Source organism: Narcine bancroftii, chromosome 11 (genome assembly GCF_036971445.1).
Source record: "Narcine bancroftii isolate sNarBan1 chromosome 11, sNarBan1.hap1, whole genome shotgun sequence".
Taxonomy (NCBI): Eukaryota; Metazoa; Chordata; class Chondrichthyes; order Torpediniformes; family Narcinidae; genus Narcine; species Narcine bancroftii.
The window spans coordinates 21837574-21853111 of NC_091479.1; the positions used below are offsets into that span (position 1 = coordinate 21837574).

Consider the following 15538-nt stretch of genomic DNA (forward strand, 5'->3'; position numbering starts at 1 on the left):
CAACCCCTGTACCTTTGGAAGGGTGGGAGGAAACCAGAGCATCCAGAGAAAGTCCACACAGATGCGGGGAGAATGTAGGAATCCCTGACAGCCGGCTCCGGACTCAAACATGGCATGTGTACTATGCCATGATGTACTAGATAGAGTTGCCAATTTTGAAGACTTTCAACCTCTGAGAAGTGGTGAGGCTCCACCCCCAGCCTTGCTTTCTATGTCAAGGCCTTCTGGCAGCGAGTCCTCGGTAGTAAATTCTAGTGAAACCCAGTATCCACATGCTTCCCAATGAGGAAAAACGGTTCAACCTTCCAAATCTGGATCAGATGCATACAGGCAGAGACGCTCGGGGTAAATCCAGCTGATTAATATCATTAATGATCAGTGAACTCATTGGGCCATTCACCAGTGTCGGTGGTACTAGAGTTAATCTAGAAAGTTTCCAGATGCTAGGATCGAGTTACTTCCCATGGATGCATGACCTGCGGAGTTTGCATTTGCAATGGGGCCATAGAATTTTTTTTTAAATTTACAAACACAGCCACAATAACAGGCCATTTTGGCCCACAAGCCCATGCCACCCAATTGGCCTACATCCCCGGTACGTCTCTAGCAGTGGGAGGAAACCAGAGTCCCCAGGGAAAACCCAAGCAGGCATGGGGAGAACATACAAGCTCCTGAGAGAGCGCAGGATTCGAACCCTGGTCTTGACCGTTGGCACTCTAAAGGTGTTGCACTAACCGCTACACCAACCATGCTGCCTCTGGGCGTAAGAGTTGCTTCTTACCACCCATCACTGTTTCCCTTCTGCCTGAATAGATGGCACATTGTCTCTTTCAGTGAACAGTAGCTTGAAAAGTAACATTGTTGACGCCAATCAAGACATCTGAGACTCCAGAAATATGTGTTTTGATCTAATTGAATAGTTTACTTTGTCCAATTTCTAACCCTCCTCTTGTCTTTTTTTCCCGAGCAGCCTTATGACAGTTTGCCTACCTCACAAACCTGCTTCTTCCAACTGCGGCTCCCACCATATTCAAGCCAGGCCGTCATGGCTGAGCGCCTGCGCTACGCTATCAACAATTGCAGGTCCATTGACATGGACAATTACATGTTGTCCCGCAACGTAGACAATACGGAAGGCTCTGATACCGATTATTAATCTCCCCCCACCTCACCCACCCCCAACCAAAAACCGCCGGACTGGGGACAGCAGCAAGCGAGCCTTCTGGTGTTGTACGTACAAGTGACTACTGCAGTTATAGTGACAAACCCAGAATATTTTGATTGTACGTGTACTTGAAGAAAAATGAATGTGATTGACAAAAATGTTGTTTGAATTTTAATTTCAATGAATTATAAACAGGTTTAAGGGAAAAAAAAAATGCATTTCTCCTCCTGATTTTTTTTTGTTTTCGTTCCATTTTTGATAAGTTTGCATGGAGATAATTTGGTGCATTTTTGAGAATGGTTATAAATGATCCCTCCCAGCATTACAGGGCTAGAAAATTAAAGTTTAAAAATGTATATTGTGTATAATTGTTCATGAGGGAGAGCAATTTTACATGAATATTCTTATATTTATTTTTGATTTAATTTGAATTGCCTGTGCTGTTTTCCTATCAGAAGAATAAACCATTAATTTAAAGCTATTTGTTTGTGATCGCGTGTTGACTTTTGTTGCCTCCAGAAGTGTTTTGTAAGATATTGTAACCAGATTAAGAGCTGATGAGATGGAATGGATGTGTTGTGTTCAAATGCTGAATGTGGATGAGTTCCTCGACTCGGAAGGTCTTGTGATTCATAGAGGCTGTTTAAAAAAAGAAAATCTGTTTTCCACCCAGATTTTGTGACATGCAGAACATTTTCCATTTAAATGTGCTCTTCACAGACACAATTAAATATCTCATCCTCAACAATTATCCTAATTTAATGGGAAATCACAAAACTGAGCGGAGACTTGATAGTCTTATCTAAGAACAATTTAACTTTCAGTAAAATGGCAGAAGTCCCAGAGGCAATCTTAAGCTAGCTTCACTTTTTTTCTTCCTGCTGGGAGCTTGTGCTAGTCCAGTCGGTATCTGGATGTTGCAAGGATTCTGTATCTTAACTGAGTTCTGATGGCTGTCTCCACTTCCTGCATCCGGTACATGGTGTGAATCCACACTGCATTCAGTCACTGCAATACCATATAACAAATTACAGTACGGAAACAGGCCCTCTAGTCCGCACCGAATGACGTGAAACTCCATTAGTCCCACCTACCCACTCCCTGTCCATAACCCTCCAACCCCCTCGCATCCATGCACTCATCCAACCTCCTCTTAAATTACAGCATTGACCCTGCCACAACTCCCTCTTCCGGAAGGTCGTTCCACTCAGCCGCCACTCTCTGAGTGAAGAAGCCTCCCTCTCGTGTTACTCCTAAAGTTTTGCCCCCTAACCCTTAACCTATGACCCCTTGAAACAGGAAATAATTTCTCAATCTTCAACACATAAAAGTCATTACCCAGTTCTCTTTCCGAGACAGGAGGAGGTCATTGTCCTCGAACTTACCAAGATCAGAAAGATAAGAAGACTCATAATATTCTATCTACCAGTGGTCTTCATTACAATCCTTACAAATCAGGAACTGCTCAGGACTTCTTGCTTCCTCTTTCCCAATTCCCCAATGCACACACCAAGCTAAAGCCAGTAGGTTCAGATTATATACAGTAAGTCTTAGAATAGTGTCATTTTGTTCAACGGTTATGAGGGAAAAAATTACAGTAATTTTTTTAAAAACACGGTACTTTTCCTCATGTAAACGGCGTTTCACTTAGAGTAGCATTCTCCAAGAAGATATCAGCAACATTAAGTAAGGACCTCTGCGTATTTTAATTAAAAATTGTATGTAGACTGATGCCAATTTAGCTATAACTCCAGTTGTAAGCACAGTCAACGTGTATAATTTTTCTGAAGGCTTTAATTGATTCCCCTCTCGCTTTTGGGATGTTTGATACAGTTAAAACCCTGGTATTCAGAATTCAAGCAACCAGCAGCCTCAAGTAAAATAAAAAGAATAACAGGTTAAAAAAAAACAAGTTAAAATTTCAAAAGTAAATGTTCTTTGAAGTAAGAGGTAAAACCGTTGGTGAAGATGGGAACAAGTATTCAGCCAGCTGGTCGGGCTTTGCTCATTGTAGCTGCTTGAATAAAGTTGTGTGAAACAGCGATGGCGTCGTCCAGGATGAAGAGCTGGTTGATGCCGCTCGCTGCTGGGTTGACTCTCAAAGTGTCTCCTTATCCCTGCTTAATAAGAGTATTCCTGGACATAGGGTTTATCTGTAAACTTGGGGGAGGAGGGGGGGGGTTGAATTATCTAATAATGTTTTTTGTCTTTCGGGCAGCTCCATGGAGGGGGACGAACTTGTAGATGCAGCGGCGAGTAAATATTTTCAAAGAATGTGACTGGAAATAAAGTAAAATGCTTTAAGATTTATAAATTCATACAAGTGAAGCTTGTTCAGTTTAAGTACTATAGAATTTTTGTCTTGTAAACTCTTTATTCTTAATACAGGTATACTAGTTAGCCAATGGAAGAATAAGTCTCAAGCAATTGGAAACTACACTTATCCGGCATCCCCATGGGTGGCGGATACCAGGGGTTTTACTGAAGTTTGTTACTCCACAGAGAGAAGGATGTACAAGAATTCAGAGAGAGACTCCTGGATCCATAAGGCCAAGAGAATTACTTTTCACTTACAAACACACAATGAGGAAATAAGTAATCTGGCAACCAGTGACTGCAGGAGCCAAAAATTGGGAAACCAAAAAAAAAGCTGCACTTACCGCTTATACTCGTTAATAGTCGTGGCTTTTGGACCAATTTTTCAAGTCAAATTGGGGAGGGAGGTGTTGACTTTTACACACGTCCTACTTTCCACCGTGGTAAGGACGTTCAAGGCGTTGGAGGCTCGGATGGTGGTAAGTCCACGTTCAGGGTGTTGGGAGCTCGGATGGCCGGGACTGGGTGGTAAGTCCACGTTCAGGGTGTCTGGAGCTCGGATGGCCGGGACCGGATGGTAAGTCCGCATTCAGGGTGTCTGGAGCTGGGATGGCCGGGACTGAGTGGTAAGTCCGCGTTCAGGGTGTCTGGAGCTCGGATGGCCAGAACCGGGTGGTAAGTCCGCATTCAGGGTGTCGGGAGCTCGGATGGCCAGGACTGGGTGGTAAGTCCGCGTTCGAGGTGTCTGGAGCTTGGATGGTGGTAAGTCCGCGTTCAGGGTGTCTGGAGCTCGGATGGCCGGGACTGGGTGGTAAGTCCGCGTTCAGGGTGTCTGGAGCTCGGATGGCCGGGACTGGGTGGTAAGTCCACAGTTGGGGTGTCGGGACTTCCGATAGACAGGTGGTCGGGGCAAGGGATCCACAGATTCACCACCCTCTCGCTGAAGAAATTCCTCTGCATCTCTGTTCTGTGACCAATAAAGGCAAGTGTGCAAATGCCGCCTTCACTACCATCTGCTTGTATCTCCACTGTCAAGGAACTATAAACCTGTACCCCCAACTCTCTTTGTAATTATACCTGGTGGACCAGTGCTGCAGAGAATATTTACTGTTCTGGTTGGTAATGGGTTTTTTGAGAACCGGAAGTTATGGGCACTTTTAGCAGGTCGGAAGTATCTTGGAGAGAAATTCTTTAAGTGGAATTTCATGGCAGAGTTTTCATTATAAACTGTGAAAAATGAAAGGCTGGGAGTGAACATGATGGTGGGCAACTGAGATGATAATGGGAGGTAAAATCTGAAGACATCAGAAGGGAAATAGTGAATGTTGGAAATAAGAAAAAGATTCTTCTTTCCCCCGCCCCACCCTCGTCATCAGATTCCTGAATGGACAATGAATCATAGACAATATTGAGAATAGGAGCTGGGATGTTATTTAATGTTGTACAAGACATTGGTGAGGCCAAATTTGGAGTATTGTGTGCAGTTTCGGTCACTTAACGACAGGAAATGTTCTCAGAAAATAGAGTGCAGAGATTTACTGAGATGTTGCCTGGACTTCAGGAACCAAGTTACAGGGAAAGGTTAGGACTTTATTCCCTGGAAGAATGAGGCAAGATTTGATGGAGGTTTTTAAAATTATGAGGGGAATAAGACAGAGTAAATGAAGATTGGCTTTTCCCACTGAGGGTAAGGGAGATACAAACCAGAGGGTTTAGGGTGAAAATGGGAATCATTTACAGGGAACTTCTTCACACACAGAGTAGTGGGAGTGTGGAACAAGGTCCCAGCGGAAGTGGTAAATGCGGCCTCAATTTTAACATTTAAGAAGAATTTCAATAGGTGGATGGGTGCAGGTCAGTGGGACTAGGCAAAAAAAATGGTTTGGCACAGACTAGAAGGGCCGAATAGAGTGGATTCTGTGCTGTAATGTTCTATGGTTCTACAATAGTAGCCTTTTTCTTGCACTATTTATTTTCTGAGGTGGTTGGTATGAACCTGTGATACTGCCGCAAAGCAATGAATTTCATGACGTGTTTATGACAATAAATTCTAAGAGATGATGTTGTGGTCGGTGATGACTTGAAATTGTAAATTCTGAAGAGTACAGCACAGGCCCTTTGGCTCACTCTTTCGTGGAGCAAGTCTGGCCAGCCCTGGTAATGGTGATGTTGAACGGTGTGGTCAGAGACAGCCTTTCTCCTGTCCATCAGGCACGCCCCCCCCCCCTCCACCAAGGCCGCAGCCCTGCCAGTGACTGAATGAAAAGTCCCCACAGGGTGAGGCGCTCCAGCTTGCCCCTGACTACCTTCCCTGGCCGCCATTCCTGCTCGACGGCACAATTTCCCGCCACTGACCCCACCCCCCCCTTCAGCTCCTCATTCGCTGACCAGAGTCTGCCTTCAGCATGCAGGGCAGGAGGCGGGAAAGGAGGAGAGCGGTCGGTGTCAGCCCCATTGGTCTGGATCCGTTGGAGAGAAGGTAGGACAGCTGCAACCAGTCAAAGAAGGAGGGAGCGTGGTGGTGCCGGAGTTGTCCAAGGTGCTGCCTACCTTGTACTTACACCCAGCCTATCCAGCGCCCATTGGCAGTGGCCTTGTCGCCCCTCGCTGCGGCGGGGCACGTAACCCGGCAATGATGTCATGGTCAGCCCAGGGACCATCCCATCCGTGGTCATTGTCCTGAGACTCCGCGCGCACGGTGCAGCCGACGGCAAACCTCCGGACTGTCTATCCATTAGCAGCACGTCGAGTGAGTGCAGAGGTCATTGGGGGAGTGGGTGCACAGCCACAACACTGGAAGGAAGGAGCTGGGGCTTTTCAATCCACACGAACATCGGTTTCAAAATCGGTGTAAGCCAGTAGTTTGTTTTCTCTCTCTCACACACACCCACCTCCCTCTATCTTGCTATTGGGTTTACTGCAAATTTAAAACGACTAACAGTATAAACAAGAGATGTATTTCACAAATAAATCTTATAGTAAACTAGTGATTCCCAAAGCAGGCATTGCCCCCCCTCCTCACCCGCTGTGGGCAGTGGAAAGATCCAAGGGGGCCTTCAGTCTTGTTATTCAGTTTGCTGCAAAGTTTAATGAAGAAGCAATTTTCTGACCAGACTCGGGGAGGCTGTAGTGAGCAACATAAACGGCGACGAGGCTTTGTTTTGCTTGTTGGCTTTTGGCAATTCGGTGGAACATTTGGAGTGATCCAAAAATCTGGTTGCAAGATTCTTGTTAAAGGTGCACACAAAATTGATAAACGTGAAAGGCCCCAAAAAAGCGGAGATAAAGCTTTTCCTCGACAAATTTTGTTTGTTCAGCGACGGAACTGTCTTGGCTGGCCTTGTAACGGTGGAAAGAGATAGAGAAAAATGGGATGATTCTGACCCATATTATAGATACGGTTCTCTATTTGGGGAAACGGAGATTGGCATTCCATGGTCATTGTGGGGATCTAAGTTCCCCAAGTACAAATGAAGGCAGTTTTTTGGAACATTAAGGTGTTTGCCAAAAAATGGAGCAACATTTATTACTGAGTGATTTGAAATGCAACATATCTCAGCCCTGACATACAAAATGATCTGATCCAGTCCTTATCGACCCAGTTCTATCAAAGATAATAGCTGAAGGTGGCAAAGTACTTTGCAATAATTGTTGACTCTACTACTGATATCAGCAGAACTGAAACCGGTGATGCAGTGGAACGTTTTATACAATTTGGTGAATCACCTGGGGCAAGGGGTTAAGATTTTTTTTCAACATTCTTCTTCCAGCAAATCAAAAACTTAGGGATGTCAATAACCGTGTGTTACGGTCTGTCTTACGGTGGAGCAAGTACCAGGTCGGGTGAAATATCTGGTCTCCAAGGTTAAGGGAGTTGCTCCAAATGTTCTGACGGTTTAACCTTGTCTTTCAGGTGCTAAAAGAAGAACAACACAATCCTATCAAATCTTTTGCATCGACTCAAAAGAAACTTTGTGGCACCCGATGGGCATCCAGAAAGTCAGGAGTAGAGGCCATATTGCAGAGGTTACCAGCACTGCAAAGAACTCTGGATGGTGAGGTAAAAAAAACTGTACTTCTAAACCGCTCACTGAGACAAAGGGTGTACTCGAAAAACTCAGTACTTCCGAATTCTTTGTTGTTCACGTATTCTGGAGTGAAGGGCTATCCATATATTAACTGAAAAGTAATCGAGATCTGGTAACGGCTTCACATTTGATTCAGCCTTTTGAAAAAGGTACAGAAAGCAGGCGAAATGAATACGAATCTCCAATTCATACAGATTGAGAATGAAGTCACCGAGTTGGCTTGAAAATGTGATATTAACGGGGAATACAGCAGCGGAAAAGAAAGATTCCATGAAGAAATTGCAGTGGTATTTGATGCCCAAAATAAATTCGTAGTTGAATCCTTCTTAGTGTCCTTAGATTCCGTTATAAATAACACAAGTAAAAGGTTTGAGCATTTTAAAAATGTGGCTTCCAAATTTAGTGGTTTTTAGATCCAAAGCATTTTGACAGCGCAGATAATGTGAGCAAATTAGAATTTTTAGCATCGACCTCGTCATCGACGGTCAAACTGAAATCGTTCAAGAGTTTCTTTCATTCAAAGACGTGTACAAAGAGATAATGAGCATTCGCAGTTAGGCAAATTCAAGTATCGAAAAACTGGCCATCGACCATGCATCAAAATATGCTGGAGGAACTCAGCAGGTCACACAGCATCTTGGTCTAAGCAAAAAAGCAGACAGGTGTCTGAATTAAAAATGTTTAATATTCCAAGTCGAAGACCCGAGAAAGCAAGTAGAAGGTGGGGGAGAGCGATGGGTGGGACAAAGGGAGCGTCTGTAATGGGGGTCTGTGGAACTCACTGCCGCACACAGAAGCGGAAGCCAGATCACTGGAAGTATTTGAACAAGAAATAGACAAGCAGGGGATATGGGGGAAAAGGCCGGAAATTGGAACGAGTGTAGAGTAGCTTAGTGTAGATTTACAGAACAGACTCGATGGGCCTAGTGGCCTGGTCTTGTGTGACCTTGTGAAAATTGCTGAAAGCACAATGTAGGAGAGGTAGGGCCTGCCGTGAACAGACGAAGTAACTTTCTCAATCGAACAATGTAAACGTGGAGAAACGAGAGCAGCTTAGAAAGGGAAAGGGGAAAACTTGGTTAAGGAAGGAAAAGGAACAAAGTTACTGCATGAGGTATATTTCAAATTCAACACTTTTAAGATCTCAGTTTAAAAGAATGTGCCTTGTGAAGTCAATTTTCAGATTTGAGGCGGGTGACTGGTGATGGCTTGAGCTTGGCCCGTTGTTATAAGCTTGAAGTGACTCAACTTTGGCACGTTTCGTGCGTCCGTCTGCCTGACATTGACCTCACGACGATGTTCAAGGTTACAGTGCGAGGTGAACGCAGAGATGCCAGCGACAGAGCGATGCAACTCCCAGAACAATGCGAGCTTCTTTTGGCGGCGGCCACATGACCAAACTGCTTTTCAGCTGCCCATAAATAACTCGGCATCACCAGCCTCACCGTTGTTTGGACAGGGAATTCTCTTGGGGGGGGAAAAAAAAAGTTTATCTGACATCCGATAATCGGAATTGTACTGTACTTCAGGAGTATAAAGAATACAAGAGAAATCTCAATCAGGAAGGCTAAAAGAATTTTCAGAATTTATTGTCACAAAGTTCGGGGTTTTGCGGCAGCGTCAAGATGCATTCATATTATAACCATCTTACCACATGACCATAAAAATATAAAAATAATAGTTCATGAAAAGTAAGGCAGTGTGTTTGGTTCATTGCTTATTCAGGAATCTGATGGCGAGGGGAAGAAGCCGTCCTTGTGCCGCTGGGTGCTCGTCTTTAGGCTCCTGTACCTTTTTCCCGATGGTAGCAGAGTGAAGAGGGCCTGGCCTGGGTGGTGGGGGATCCTTGAGGATAGAAGCTGCTTTTTTAAGACCCCACCTCTTGTAAATGTCCTCGATGGAATGAAGTCTGGGGCCTGTGATGTCGCAGACCGAGTTAACACTAGACTTTATTCTTGTCCTGAGAGTTGGTGCCTCCGTATCAGGCAGTGATGCAGCCAGCCAGAGTGCTCTCTGTAGAAGTTTACGAAAGCCTTCGGTGACGTATGAATCTCCTCAGACACCTCACAAAGTATAGCCGCTGGTGAGCCTTCTTTGCGATTGCATCAACGTGGAACATGAAATTCTTGACCCTTTCCACTACAGAGCCCTCGACGAGGACTGGGTCATGAAGTCGTGAGGTTGCTTTGGCAGACGATATGAAGGAAAATCCTAAGGGTTTCTGCAGGTATATTAAGAACAAAAGGATAGTAAGGGACGAAATTGGTCCCATTGAAAATCAGAGTGGGCGGCTTTGTATGGAGCTAAAGGGATAGGGAGATCTTAAATGTGTTTTTTTCCTTCTGTATTCGCTCAGAAAACAGGCACAGAATTGTGGGAAGAAGGGAAAACGAGCAGTGATGTCATGGAACCTGTACAGATTGGAGGAGGAAGGACTTGTTGTCTATAAACAAATAAGGGTGGATAAATCCCCAGGGCCTGACAAGATAGTCCCTCGGACCTTGAGGGAGGCTGGTGTAGAAATAGCAGGGCCTCTGGCAGAAATATTTAAAATGTCCTTAGCCATGGATGAGTTGTTGAAGCATTGGAGGGTGGCTCATGTCGTTCTGTTGTTTAAAAAAGGCTTCAAAAGTAACCCTGGAAATTATAGGCTGGTGAGCCTGATGTCAGTAGTAGGTAAATTATTGGAAGCTACTCTAAGAGATCAGATACAAAATTATTTGGACAGCCATGGACTGATTAGACAATGTGGCTTTGTGCATGTTAGATCATGTTTAACCAATCTTATTTAGTAAAGCCTTTGACATGGGAGATTAGTCAGGAAGGTTCAGACACTAGGTATTCATGGTGAAGTAGTGAACTGGATTCAACAATGGCTGGACGGGAGAAGCCAGAGAGTAGTGGTGGATGGTTGCTTCAGAGACTGGAGGCCTGTGAAGAGTGGTGTGTCTCAGGGATCGGTGGTGGGACCATTATTGTTTGTCATCTATATCAATGATCTGGATGATAATGTGGTAAATTGGATCAGCAAGTTAGCAGATGAACTAAAATTGGAGGCGTTGTGGACAGCGAGGAAGGTTTTCAAAGCTTGCAGAGGGATCTGGACCAACTGGGAAAATGGCAGATGGAGTTTAATGCAGACAAGTGTGAGATGCTGCATTTTGGAAGGTCCTACCGAGAACAGACATACACAGTGAATGGTCGGACACTGAGGTGTGTGGTAGGACTTGGGGACCTGGGAATAGATTCTGAAAGTAGCATCACAGGTGGATAGGGTTGTAAAGAGCTTTTGGCCTGTTTGCCTTCATAAATCAATGTACTGAGTACAGGAGTTGGGATATTATGTTAAAGTCGTATAACAGATTGGTGAGGCCACATTTGGAGTATTGTGTGCAATTCTGGGTGCCCAACTACAGGAAGGATATCAGTAAGATGGAGAGAGTCTAGAGATTTACTAGGATACCGCCAGGTATTTAGGAGTGAGTTACAGGGAGCGATTAAACAGGTTATTCCTAAAGTGAAAAAGAATGAGGGGAGATTTGATAAAGGTATTTAAAATTATGAGGGGGATAGATGGGGTTTTTCCACTGAGAGTAGGTGGGATACAAACCAGAGGACATGGGTTAAGGGGGAACTTCTTCGCACAGAGAGTGGAACGAGCTGAGGTGGTGAATGTGGGTTTGATTTTAACATTTAAGAAGAATTTGGACAGGTACATGGATGGGAGAGGTGCGGAGGGCTATGGACTGGGTCAGGTCAGTGGGACTAGGGGAAATAAATGGTTCAGCACAGACTAGAGGGGCCAAGGTGGCCTGTTTCGGTGCTGTAATGTTCTATGGTGGGGGTTCCTATCTGAATCTGATCCATCAACGCCCCACAATGCCGGCGTAAACCGATACCCGTCGATACCCGGGATCTGAGAAAGGCTGGAGGCCATTAGTGCAAGACGAGGGAACTTTCCGCTGCGCCACAGGGAGCAGGTGAGGGAAATGCTAACAAAATCGTCAGGAGACAATTAGGTGGATAGGCTAAGCTAGTCTGAATAGTTTGTTTCTAGTTTGGATCTCTGTTGGAAATGACAAACAGCTCAATATATCATCTCATAAAAAATGTCATCATCGGTTAAGGCTGCACTAAAGAAAAATTCTTTTCAGAAACGCAATCCTTGTTTGAGCAAGAGCTGTACAGCGTGTTCATAAACTGTGGCCAGACAAATGGAAATCTGAGTTTCATCCCACATATGACCCCAGATGTGGGATGAAGACCATAAAGGCTAATACGCCCATTGAGTCTGCCCCCCCCCCCCACCCCACCCACCATTTAATCATGAGCTGATCCAAGTTCTCCCCATAACCTCCGGTGTTCTGCCTTTATTACATCAAATGACTTGCCCTCCACGACTGCCTGTGGCAACAAATTCCACCCTCCGGCAGAAGAAATTTCTACACATCTCTGTTCGAATCGGACGCCCTTCAATCCTGAAGTCGTGCCCTCTTGTCCGCGACTCTCCCACTGTGGGAAACATCCTTTCCTCATCTACTCTGTCCACGCCTTCTAACGTTCAAAATGTTTCACTGAGAATCCCCCCCATTCTCCAAAATTCCAACAAATACAAGCCAAGAGCCATCAAACACTCCTCATTTGATAACTCTTTCATTTCCAGAATCATCCTTTGAAGCCTCTCCAACGTCGACACATCTTTTATTAAACGAGGAGCCCAAATTATTGACTGTTTGGAGTTCAGGGAGAGGTGTATTCGCTGAATATATCAAACAGAGATACTGGGAACTGAAATGTCAGGTTGGCTGGATCTCCCCTCAGACTATAAACTCAGCTGGGCTGTGTTCCACTTAGATGGCTGTTCAGATGTTGTTAAACCCCTTAAATTGGCTCTGAACCAGATTATTTGTGAATGAACTGAGTACCCTTGGGTTTTCACTGATCCATTCTGACAAGAGGGATGACAAGATTAGCATACAACAGCTCGTGTCTCACTAATTTCCCCCACCCCCACAAGGAGGTCCCTAGCTGGTGGTCTAAATGGTCTCGTGAAGGTTTGGCCACCCTCCTAGAACGACAGCCTGCCTGGTCCCCAATGTCCCCAGTACCAAACTCTTGGCATTCAGCCATTGTCCATCCTTTTGTGGTTACCATGGCAGCTTCTTCATTCCTTTCCTGCGGCTGCCGCGTGCGTCAGGCTGATCAGGGATCATCGTGGCGCTGTGCTCCGCACTGAGGGACAGCAATGGCCAAGTCCTGCTGATCAGGTCAAGCCCCCCTTGAGTGATGTTCCGGCAGAAATCCACATGCAGCGTCCTTAAGCTGCTACCATAGAGGGCAACTGCCCCCAGAGTTTTATCAGTCAGCCGTGTGCAGTTCTCCAGTTTCAAACTCTTTAGTTTGGTACATTTCTCCATGATTTGGATGACGTAGCCATCTGTAAGGTGTCCACACCCTGAAAGGGTTAGCGATAGCAAGTTTGGACACCTATAAAAAAAGAAATCCACAATGAATATAAAGATTGCAGTTGCAGACGTATCAACAACCCAAGTGTACCGCAGACCCCCCACGCAACAGGTCATGGAACAAAGCACGAACTGCCCGCTCTGCTTATAATCTCTCCCTGCTTCTGACGACAGGAGCGACGCCATCGCAGGCCAGCGTGCCCGCCGGTTCTTGGCACGTTGGGAGATCACGCGGGACAACAGCCGTTGGTCCCTGCGGGGCCCTCTCCGGGTCGCGACTCGGTTCGCAGGCCACTACCACATTCTTTTCCACGTAATATAATTTCCAGTGTCCTTATACCCCCCTCCTTGCATCCTCCACTCCCCATCCCTTAAATTATACAAATACCAAAATATAAACATACAAAAGACAACAATCCTCCTCGAGGCTGGAGGCCCCTGGGTGTCGGGGTAAAAACACGTCGTCTGCGCCACATTCCCCATTTCATACTCTTAACCTGCTGGGATAGGTTGTTTCACTTATTCGGGGGGGAATTGTGAATTATATCTGTGCCCCGACCTGCCTCAGATGTGGTCGTCCCACATTATCGAATGTCCCGTATCTCTTCCGTAAATTGTTTGTGATCTTCTCCAGGGGAACGCAACCCCACATTTCCATATTCCATCGTGCGATATTTAGCTGGGAGTTGGGCGTCCACGTGACCGCGACACACTTCCTGGCGACCTTGACAAACTGAATTTGGTGTTTGGACCGTCTGAACCTAAACGTCAATGGCCATTTCCATTCACTGATGCTGTGACCTGCTGAGTTTCTCCAGCCGATTGTTCTTTGATTCCAGCTCCCACAGCCTTGCGTCTCATCCTAGATTATAGAGCCTTTCAATTTACCAAAAGTGTAGCCCTTGTCAATTCTCCGCATTAAATTCCACCTCCTTCCCCTTCCCCCGTCGATTGCTGTTATAGAAGTCCGAAAATCCGGACTGCTCGGAGAAGGAGTCAGTCCGGATGTTCCAGATTTGTGGGCAGCACTTCGAAAACTCAAACTTAAGGAGAGATGAACAGGTGAATTTAGATAGTTTATTCGTGAGCAAATACCTTGTGCTTCACTTGTCAAAACGGGCACTTACACATGCAGACAAAAGCCCGCTAAATAGAAAAGGTTTGAGAGCGTTTGAAAAGTCCGAATTTTGGGGTGGTCCAGATTTTTGGAATGCTGTATTGTCCTGCTACTCACTGACTCCAAGTGTCATCTGCAGACTTGAAAGTTGTGCCCTGCACATCCAAGTTATTAATATATATTCAAAACAACAGTGGGCCTGTTTCTGATCCCTGGGAAATACCCCCTTCCCGACCACCACTCAGGTTTCCTGTAACTTAGCCAATTTTCTACCCACATCGGCCTCAAATAGATTCATCAGGCAACACTTCATCAAAAGATTATTTTCAAGTTAACAAATAAACCCTGGCTTTCTCCAATCAATCCGCACGTGTCCGACCCTGATTATCTGTTGACCTTCTCGCCCCGCTGAGGGTGGATAATTGACTACTGGGTTTATCCCCCATGATGAATCTGTGTCGTGCTGTCAGTCTTTCACTGTGCTTGGTCTGCTCTCCTGACATTGGACGTGTATTATCTGTTATCACTAGAGACACACCTCTTGGTGTGTATGCGCCCATTATCATTCATTATTGTATTACTAAGTTTCTACTAATAAAAGCCATGATTTCTGGTTAACTACACAGCCTTCGGTTTCTCCATTTACTGGCACTTCAATTTTATTAGTAGAAACCTTATCCTTCATTGAACAAGAGCGAAACACTTGGTGGTTTTTGAGACTTCTGGCTCTACCCTTGGATCTTGGAAGATTGTGCCCAGGGCTTCTGCAGTTTGATTCAACTTCAGTACAAACGTTACAATTTTAAACAAGATCTTTCCACCCTCTCGGGGAAAACAAGTAAATACACTTTAACCGATGTGCACAGATAGAAACAGCTGGGAGAGATGCTTCCTGTCTTCTGACCGACCTGCAGCTGACTTCAGCCAAGAAGCCGTTGACCAGAGTGTGGTGACGACTGCAGATGTCCCTCTGGAAGCTGCTTTTGGCCCAGTCCTCGATGTTACAGACTTTCACCTGGCTGGTGTGCCAGCAGATTGACAGGGAACGTAACGCAGGGCTCAGCAGGAAGTTGTCCTTCTTGAGTTCTGACAGTGAAGAGAAACACAGCAGGGACCACAGAGCGGGGTCATAGAAGACTTCCCGCAGAACTTGGCAGGTCCTCGACATGCTCTTCCTGTTCTCCTTATCCAGAAACGAGAAGATGTGGAGCAGACATTCCCGGTTTAAATCTGTCAGCTGCATTGGAAGCAAGCGCTTGCATCCACGTTCCACGAAGCAGGGCACGAAGCTATGTCTGGGAAATCTGCCCTATCCACTCTACTTAAACACTTACATGGACATATATGGATTAGGAATGTGGCCTTGTCTGAGGGTGACAACTGCTGT

At 45.5% G+C, this 15538-nt stretch overlaps 2 protein-coding genes across 11 annotated transcripts in view; one reads left to right on the forward strand and one right to left on the reverse strand.

The window, feature by feature from the left end:
- Nucleotides 1–1646, forward strand: part of herc1 (HECT and RLD domain containing E3 ubiquitin protein ligase family member 1) — a 221413-nt gene extending 219767 nt beyond the window's left edge. For all 9 annotated transcript variants that reach the window (XM_069902884.1, XM_069902890.1, XM_069902891.1 and 6 more), the window contains one exon: nucleotides 971–1646. In XM_069902884.1, coding sequence (XP_069758985.1) covers nucleotides 971–1156 — 186 coding nt within the window. In that variant the 3' untranslated portion in view covers nucleotides 1157–1646. The remainder of the gene's footprint in view (nucleotides 1–970) is intronic.
- A 7496-nt stretch (nucleotides 1647–9142) lies between these two features.
- Nucleotides 9143–15538, reverse strand: fbxl22 (F-box and leucine-rich repeat protein 22). 2 transcript variants are annotated; one of them, XM_069902907.1, is made up of 3 exons: nucleotides 15060–15538; nucleotides 12721–13056; nucleotides 9143–9790 (listed from the first exon to the last, which is right to left on the reverse strand). In XM_069902907.1, coding segments are annotated over exons 1-3 (672 nt in total). In that variant the 5' UTR covers nucleotides 15395–15538; the 3' UTR covers nucleotides 9143–9789. The 2 variants fall into 2 exon arrangements, with proteins under 2 accessions (XP_069759008.1, XP_069759007.1); XM_069902906.1 differs by lacking the exon at nucleotides 9143–9790 and having other exon boundaries at nucleotides 11911–13056; nucleotides 15060–15537.

Bases quoted from the DNA above. Each gene is read 5' to 3' on its own strand.
- fbxl22 (XM_069902906.1), bottom strand. From the start codon at position 15,394: ATGCAGCTGACAGATTTAAACCGGGAATGTCTGCTCCACATCTTCTCG. The intron at 13,057-15,059 runs GTCGGTCAGAAG...CTTTTTTTATAG, and splicing joins TTGGCTGAAGTCAGCTGCAG to GTGTCCAAACTTGCTATCGC.